Source organism: Orycteropus afer, unplaced genomic scaffold (assembly GCF_000298275.1).
Source record: "Orycteropus afer afer isolate SDZICR_OR568_19922 unplaced genomic scaffold, OryAfe1.0 scaffold01394, whole genome shotgun sequence".
In the NCBI taxonomy this organism is placed as follows: domain Eukaryota; kingdom Metazoa; phylum Chordata; class Mammalia; order Tubulidentata; family Orycteropodidae; genus Orycteropus; species Orycteropus afer.
In genome coordinates, this window is record NW_006922981.1 from 40343 (window position 1) to 49828 (window position 9486).

The 9486-nt window shown below is 33.9% G+C and overlaps 1 protein-coding gene across 1 annotated transcript; it reads left to right on the forward strand.

The window, feature by feature from the left end:
- The first annotated feature begins 210 nt into the window (after positions 1 to 210).
- On the forward strand, positions 211 to 1167 carry LOC103213193 (olfactory receptor 8H1-like). Its single transcript, XM_007959056.2, has one exon. The coding sequence runs from the start codon at positions 220 to 222 to the stop codon at positions 1165 to 1167; it is 948 nt and encodes a 315-aa protein (XP_007957247.1). The 5' UTR covers positions 211 to 219.
- The last annotated feature ends 8319 nt before the right edge of the window (positions 1168 to 9486 follow it).

Here is a 9486-nt window from a genome sequence, read left to right on the forward strand (position 1 = left end):
GAAGTGACTGGTGGGTTTGAACAGTCAGATTTCTGGTTAGCAGTGAAATGCCTTAGGCACTAGACTACCAGAGCTCCTACTTATTATCAATTTCTATATTCCTAAGTCTTTTTTTTTTTTTTAATGCCATGTCATTTATATAAACAAAAACCTGAATAGAAGTCACTGATGTTAAGTATAAAATTTAATCTCCCACAGTTTAGAAAGAAGGTGCGCACTATGGGTAGAAAGAACAACACAAATGTGTCTGAATTCATCCTCATGGGACTGATGGAGTCTGAAGAGATCCGGCTGGTCCTCTTTAGTCTATTTCTCCTGATTTATCTGATCACTGTGCTGGGGAATGCAGGGATGATACTTGTAATCCACCTGGACCGCCACCTTCACACTCCCATGTATTTTTTCCTCAGTCATCTGTCATTCCTTGATCTTAGTTATTCAACAGCAATTACCCCTAAAACCTTAGAGAACTTACAGACTTCCAGCACATATATTTCATTTGCAGGTTGTTTCACACAGCTGTATTTTTTCATCTTCTTGGCTGTCACGGAATGTTTCCTTCTCTCTTCAATGGCCTATGATCGCTACATAGCTATCAGTAATCCTCTACAATACTCAGTTTTTATGTCCATGACACTCTGCCACTCCCTCGTCACTACATCCTATGTGATGGCATTCTGTGAATCCTTTTCCATTGTGATTTCCATGAACGAGTTGCATTTCTGTGACTCCAATGTGATCAATCATTTTTTCTGTGACACAACCCCTGTTTTAGTCCTGTCCTGCACTGACACACATAATATTGAGATCACGATATTCATTCTTTCAGGCTCCACCTTAATGGTGTCTCTTATCATAATCTCTGTGTCCTATGTGTCCATTGTCTCTACAATCCTGAAAATCAAATCCACATCAGGAAAGAGAAAAGCCTTCTCTACCTGTGCCTCCCACCTCCTGGGGGTCTCCATCTTCTATGGCATCATCATTTTCACTTATTTAAAACCAAGAAAGTCCTACTCTTTGGGAAAAGACCAAGTGGCCTCTATTTTTTACACTATTGTGATTCCCATGCTGAACCCACTCATTTATAGTCTTAGGAACAAAGAAGTGAACAATGCTCTCATCAGAGTGATGCAGAAGATGGTTTGCACCAGGCATGTAAAGTGACAGGGAAGTGAAATATTAAATCTCACATTTTCTTTCTTTCCTTTTTTCTCTCTAAAAATAATTTTTATTTTCAGTTAATCTCCATGTCTGTTAAGTCGTTCTTTACTTGGCTGTATAACATCATGGATATTTCCAGCAATATATATTTTTAATAAATTCATATTATAATTAGAGAACATGAATATAAGTTGAACTAGAAGATTAAATATATATACTTTTAGGGGAAATTAATGTGCAGCATAAGAGAATATTATCTCATCTTATATTATACCATACCAAGCTGTATACATATCTGAATTCAGATAATTTAGTCAAGGGTAATTGCTATAATGTTGCCAAATGAAAACAATTACAGAAGTCATTCCATGTATTATACAAAGAAGGAATATAGCACAGTGGTTAGGGTGGGCTGTTTTAGAATTAGACATTCTGGGTTATAGACTCTGGGTCTGTTCATTTTTAGCTTCATGACCCTTATAAGTTACTAATAATTTTAACTTCAGTTTCCTTAACTGTGATAAAGAAATAATCATTCCGGCTCCACATGTTATACCAAAGATTAAAATAGAAAGCAGTTAATTCAGTACTAAGAATGTTGTTCATTAAATTAGAATATTTACCTCCTGGGAGTATTTTAAATGCACAATACCCTTTGTTATGAAGAATATTCACTGATGTTTGGTAAATTATTTTTGGTTTATTTGATACACATAGAAATTGTTAAAATTAATTACCAACAACACAAATAAAGCTCAACCCTTTATACTTTTTGACTTATAACAAAAAATCATAAATATGATTAAGAACAGTAAAATGGTACATCTTAACATTGAAGAAAACTTGAAAAACATAAAAGAATAATAATATCTTAGCCATTCTTGAGAGTTTTATTCATGTTCTCCTAGATTAGTATCTATCATTGTATACATTATATGCATAAGAATATTTATATTTTCTTGCTTCTTTGTTTCCATTTACACTGCAGTATTTGTTAATTCCTTTGCTATTTAAAACTTTTAAATAAATATGGTTTTAGTACCTGGGCAAAATCAGGGCTTCATCTTGCAACTCTTTTGCACAAAGAACATTGCAATTTAATCTGGTTAAAGACCTGCCTGCAGTGATATGTTGTTGGTGTTAACTAGCAAATCACTGTACAACCTTTCTGTGATCTGTGAACAAGCCTCAATAAATTATTTCTTTTGAAGTTGTTCATACTTCAAGCAAATGGCATGTTCACCCTTATATCTATAGGCATCTTACGTTCTTTAAAATACATTCTCAAAATCCCATATATTTGTTTTTAGAATATCAGTAAGGAAATATCATGAAGCAGAGAACTGAAAATAAATTTGGGATGACCGCAGCCCACAAATTTCCATCAGATAGATTCCTGAATATCTTGTTTGTTTCTTTTTAATTTCTCTTACATGTTACAGTATTGCTGTTTTTATGCTCTCTTCTATTCAAAGATTATCTCAGAGAGTACTCCTTTTCCATTTTTTATGTATTAGATTTTGAAAAGCTCTGTAGATGTTTCTATGTATGTTCTTAGCATTCATTTAATGCTTAAAATTTACATTAAAATTTTCTTTTATAATCTTATTTGTGATAATTTTCTTTCATTTTGACTGTTTAAATGAAATGTAATCTCTTTTGGGATTAAAAATTTTTAGTATTTTCACAATTGAAAACGATTTATTCAAATTTTTAAATCAACGTTATGTTTCTCTATTCTCTTAATTCATTTAAAAATGTGTCTATGTATGTATATTTTTGGTTGAAGCTTGTTTTATCTGGAATCTATTTATGTACATGCATATATACACTAAATTAGCGAAAAGTGATAAGCATTTTTTAATACTTAAAATTGTGTATTGTATTTACATGTTATTTTCACTTTTATGGTATTTTGTTTAAACTACATCTGATTTGATTTCATATATGTAATTTTTTGTATATCCTGTTGGTCTGTATTGGGCAATACAGAGTCTTTAGGGCCTATAGAGTCCATGATTTTGTTGTTGTTATGTGCCGTAGAGTTGGACCCGACTCATGATTTTGTAGGCAACACTAATTTTAAGAAATTTAACCAAACTCAGACTGCCCTATGATCTTTTGATATAGAATAGAAATATAAAATTTATGTGTATAATGTCATTGGATAAGAATAATATGAACTGTAGGCAATATGACTATTTTGATTTTCTTGTTTGTCGAGCTATATCAAAGATCTATGTAATGTGAATTGTGTTCAACTATTCAAATAATGATAAAGACAATAAAATTGGAATGCAGCATGACATAATGTGAACATTTCCAGATATGTTTTCTTGTAAATAATTGATGAACAAGACATGATGTTGGTGGACCTGACTTATCTTCACAAGGTAACTTTGAGATGCAAACCAAAATAAAACAGTTGTCTGAATTCTGTGTGGCCATTGCAATGATTTATCAAATCCAGCAGAAAAGTAGAGAATGCTATGGGAGGGACAATTGGTGTCAGAGCCATTTCAAGGGATCAGCCTTGGGCTGATGGTGACTCTGTCTCTCTCTCATGAAATTAGAGGAGGTGAGAGGACACTGCCACCATGCTCTTTCTGCAGAAGGGTAATCTAACTTACATAAAGTTGTAGTAAAAGTGTTTTGTTATAAAATGGGGTCAATATACTGAATATATAGTGTAATAATTTATGCAACACATAAATACATATATAAATAACCATTTTATGTACCAGGAAAATAATTAGAAGAAAAGTCATCAAAATATTAACAGTAGTTTTGAATTAGTTTTACTTCCTTTGAATTTTTTTGTATTCTTTTTCATAATGAACATTTAATCACTATAATAGTATCATTCTATACAATACTACATAGTCAGTAACGACAACCCCCCACAAAATGGCTCTCATATTCCATCTAAGTTAGCCATGCTTATAAGAAACTCAAGTCATTTCCTTCTCCCACTCTGTCACATATCCTCCCTGACCCCTCTGGGTATTAACTACCTTTGCTGTAACGTATGAACTCATTCTTAGAATAGTTTTAAGCAATAAAGATTGCTAACTGGCAGAATCTTATCAGAGCACACAAGTGGTGGTTGGAGGGTACTGCCCAAGCAAGACTCCTCGTGATTGGGGCCAGCACCACCAAGTCTGAAGCCAGACATGTAGCCCTCTGTTTCCAGTCACATACCTCTCATCCCCAATACTTCAAACTCAGATATAAATATCCCTGCAAAGTGGAAGGGGGTTACCGGTCATCTTAGATCCATTCTGTCTCGCCGCTGCTGGACTCTGAATTGCTAACAATGTTTTCAGCCTGCTTCCTTTTATGTTTTAAATTCTTTCTCTCCTACTTCTCTTTGTTTCTGTTCTGAATAAACGTTCATGCCTCTGCCAACACTTCCAAAGAAATCTTTCTGACTCTTGCTATCGACTCAGGAGGAAGTTTTAACCTCCTTGGGAAATTCCCATAGCAAATACAAAAATAATTCAGAGTGAAAAAATGTACTGTTCTGCAAATAATAGTCAATTACTTGGCCTCTTAAAGACTAAATAAGTATTTCTCTATATAGCCGACTCAATGGCGCATAACAACAAACAACACAACGACACAGTTAAAAAATGTGGAGCATCAAAAAACCAAGAATAAACAATCATGCTCTTCGTTACGTGACTTCTAAGGGTGTAGGCAAGTTTCTATTATCAGACTAACATGAATCCATTTTTTTATTGAACTTTATTCTTCAAAATGTGCCAAGAAATCTCCCTCGGTAACTTATGACCAAGGATGACTAAGTGTGAAATTATCACCAATCCCTGGTATATGATGTGTCCTGAACCATTATTGAGATGAGTGGAAAGATCTGTCCATGTTCATATGAGCTTGCATGTTATTTTAAAGATATAAATTCCTCACAAACTTTACATTTGACTAGGAACATAACAAAACCGGGAAGTTGATTTCTTTTATCTCAGGAAAGAAACATGCATACACAAAAATGTAAAAAATAAAGCATCCAAAAAAAAAAAATTGTAACAGAAATTTTCATCTCTTTGACCATTTTATATATTTTATTTGAAAGAGAAATTTGAGCTGACAAAGTTCTAGACAGGCAGTATTGGAAGAAAATGTGTTTCATCACATTTGGCTCATGGTTAAATTAGAGGGCTTTACAACAGACCAAGTGTCTTGAATGTTCAGTAGATAAGGGTTTGACTACTCACCAAAATGTTAGCAGTTTGCACCTACAAGTGGTTTCTTGTTCATGGAGCCCTGTCCAAAATCTACATATTGTAAAAGTTCATCTATTTAGATAATGATAATGGCTGAAATAGAACATGACAAAATATGAACATTTCCAAACAATAATTTGAATGCACATGGCTTCTCTTCACAAGATCATCCTGAGATTCAAACAAAAATAAAGAAGCTGTCAAGTTGATTCTGACTGATAGATATCTGAGCAGCACTGTGCTTCATAGTGTTTTCAAATTCTGAATTTTTGGAGTAGATGGCTAGTCTTTTCTTGAGAAGCTCTAGGTAGATGCAAACCTTCAAACTTTCAGTTCACCAGTTAGGTCACCAGGGACTCCAACTCACAGATGGGTATTGGCATTAAACACAACTTAATTTAAATAACACACAACATACAACTCATTGTTCAGGTTTGGCATACCATAATGTGATAGAAAACACCATAGCTTGAGTGAAGTACATCCTAGTTCTCACAATATTGTCTTGTTTTTTTTTTTGTTTTTTTTTTTTACTTTAAAGACAAAGGGGAAAGATAACTACAGAGAGGAAGTGGGATGAGACCTGTTGCACTATGGGGATTACAATAAATGTCATGTATATGAACTGCTGTATGGAAAATGAATTTGCTTTGGAAACTTTCACCCACATCACAATTCAAATAAATAAATAACAAAAACAGACATCAAATGCATACAGACAGTAAAAGAAATAAAATTATTTTATTCCTGATTGCAGAATCCCCAAGATAGTATAGAATATAATAAATGAATATAACAATATATTGAAATAAAGTGAATGTATCTTTATTGTTGTTAGGTACCATCAAGTCAGCTAAACTCATCGTGACCCTATGCACAACAGAACACTGCAGATCCAGGGCAATGCACACCACCTTTGCTGTGCTTAAGGCCATTGTTGCAGCCACGGTGTCCTCCATCTCATGAAGGGATTGATGCTTTTCGGTGAGCTTTTTCTTTAGCCAGCATGATATTTTTCTCAATGACTGGTCCCTTCTCACAACATGACAAAAGGGGATAATACATGGTTTAAAATCAGAAAAGGTGTGCATCAGGGTTGTAGCCTTTTTACAACCCCATTAGCAACATATGAGAGTCTCAATCTCTTCTCATCCTCATTGGCATTTGTTATTTCCTGTCTCACTGAACTTTGCTATTAATGCTGGAGTGAGATGACATCTCATTGTTTGATTTCCATCTCTTTAATGGCTTATGATCAGGAACATTTCTTCATGTGTTTGTTGGCTGCCTGAATATCTTCTTGGTGAAGTCTTCATATCTTCTGCCCATTTTTAAGTGGACTGTTAATCTTTTGATGTTGAGGTGTTGGTGTTTTCTAATAAGTTTTAGAGATTAGTCCTTTGCCCCATATGTCATTGCCAGATATTTTTTTTTCCCATTTTGCAAGTTTTCTGTTTACTCTTTTGAAGAATTCTTTTGATGCACACAGAAATTTAATTTTGAGAAAGTCACCATCATCTAGTTTATCTTTTGCTGTTTTTGCATCTTGTGTTATGCTTCATAATCTATTTATGCCATGAATTAGGGTCCCCAAGTTTGACCCTATTTGTTCTTTGATGAATATTATAATTAAAAGTTTCACATTTAAGTCTTTGATGAATTTGGGGTTAGTTTTTTATATGATGTGAGGTATAGATCTTCTTTCATTTTTCTGCAAGTAGATATCCAGTGTTGCCAGCACCATTTTTGAAAGAGACAATCTCTTCCCCCATTGAATGGATTCAGGACCTTTGTCAATGATCAACTGGCCATAGGTCAATGGATCTATTTCTGGGTTCTCAATTCTGTTCCACTACTCTATATGCCTGTCGTTGTACCAATACCAGGCTGTTTTGACAACTGTGGCTGTACAGTAGGTTTTGAGATCCAGGATTGTGAGACCTCCTACTTTCTTCTTCTTCTTCAATAGTGCTTTGTTTATCAGAGGTCTCTTTTCTTTTCATATAAAATTAGTGATTGGTTTTTCCATGTCTTTAAAGAATGTTGATGGAATCTGGATTGGTATTGCATTGAATGTATAGATTGCTTTGGGTAATTCTGACGTTATCACAATATTCAATCTTCCTATCCATGAACATGTTATGTTCTTCCATTTTAGTAGATCTCTTATACCTTCTTGAAGTAGTGTTCTGCAGTTTTCTTTGTCTAGGTCTTTTGTATCCCTGGTAAGATTTATTCCCAAATACATTACATTTCTGTAAGGAGTATTAAGCTTTTGTAAGGGGTATTGATTTCCTTATTTTCTTTTAGCAGCCTCTTTGCTGATGTGGAGGAATCTAACTGATGTTAACTGGTATTTTTTCATGATGCTAAATCTTTCAATAAGTTCCAGTAGTTTTCTTGATGATTGTCTTGTGTTTCCTATATATGGGATCATATCACTTTCAAATAGGGACAGCTTTACTTCTTCCTTACCAATTTGCATGCCTTTGATTTCCCTTGCCTTCTTCCCCTGGCTAGGTCTTCCACTACAATGTTGACTAGAAGTGGAGACAGAGGACATCCTTGTCTTGTGATGTCCTCAATGGGAATGGTTTCAGTTTCTCTCCATTGAGATTAATATTGGCTGTTGATTTTGCATGTATGCTCTTTAGCATGTTGAGGGATTTTCCTTCTATATCTGTTTTTCTGAGAGTTTTTATCAGGAATGGATGTTGGGTTTAACAAATGACTTTTCTTAATCTACTGATATGATCATGTGATTCTTTTCCTTTATCTTACTTATGTGATGAATTACACTGATTCTTTTTTTTTTTTTTTTTTTCCTAATGTTAAACCTGGTATGAATCTCACTTGGTCATGATGTATTAGTTTTTTGATAGGTTGTTGGAGTCTATTGGCTAGGATTTTGCTAAAGATATTTGCATCTATATTCATGAAGGATATTGGTCTGTAGCTTTCCTTTCTAGTGATGTCTTTGCCTGGTTTTGGTATCAGGGTTTTATGCTTCCTTTATAAGATGAATTTGGGAGGATTCTATCCTTTTCTATGTTCTAGAATAGTTTGAGCATGAGTGGTGTCAGCTCTTCTCTGAATATTGGTAAAATTCTGCAGTGAAACCATGTGTGCAAGTACTTTGGTAATTTTTTTCATGATCTATTAAAGTTTTTCTTTTGTTATAGATCTTTTCAAGTTCTGTAGCTCAGTCTGTATTTAGATAACCAGTGTGCTTCTAGAAATCTGTCCATTTATTCTAAGTTTTAGAATTTGTTGAAGTAGAATTCTTCATAGTATCCCGATAGTATTCTTTTTTTAATTTGCTTCTGTTGTGACATCATCCATTTCATTTCTTACATGTGTTATTTGCATCTTCTTCTACTACTTTGTTATGTATGCCAGATCATCACAGTCCACACACAAAAAAAGCAAGATAAAGTAGCAAAAACAAGGGACTTGGAGACAAACCCAAAAAGTTTCTGGAGGAAAAAGCAGGATTGGAACTCCCTGATAAAGAATTCAAAGGAACTGTATTTGGTCACTTTCAATGAATTGAGAAACAGATTTAGGAAAACACTGAGAAAAACAAGGAAAATACTGAAAAGATCAAGGAAAACAGAGACAAAATTCTCAAACAATTTAGGCAAACAATAGAATAAGAAATTGACAAAATAATTTTAAAAAATAAATAAACAGAAATCCAGAAGATTAATACTAAGATTTCAGAAATAGATGACATATTGAAGGAGCAGAGAAGTAGAATCAAATCAATGGAAGACAGAATTCATGAGATCAAAGACAAATACCTCAATACTATGTTGCTAAGGCATTAATCAGAAAAAAAAAGATCCAAAGAAAATGTAGAAAGCCTAAAATTCATGTGGGGCAGCATCAAGAGGAAAATCCTATACGTAACTGAAATTCCAGGGCAGGAAGAAATACACAAAACCATACAGAAAACTGTCAAAGATTTGTTGGAAGAGAATTTTCTCAGTATGAGGAAAGACAAGAATATTTCCATTCAAGAAGTTCAATGAACCCAAACCAAGATAGACCCCAAAAGAAAATTACCAGGAGAGGC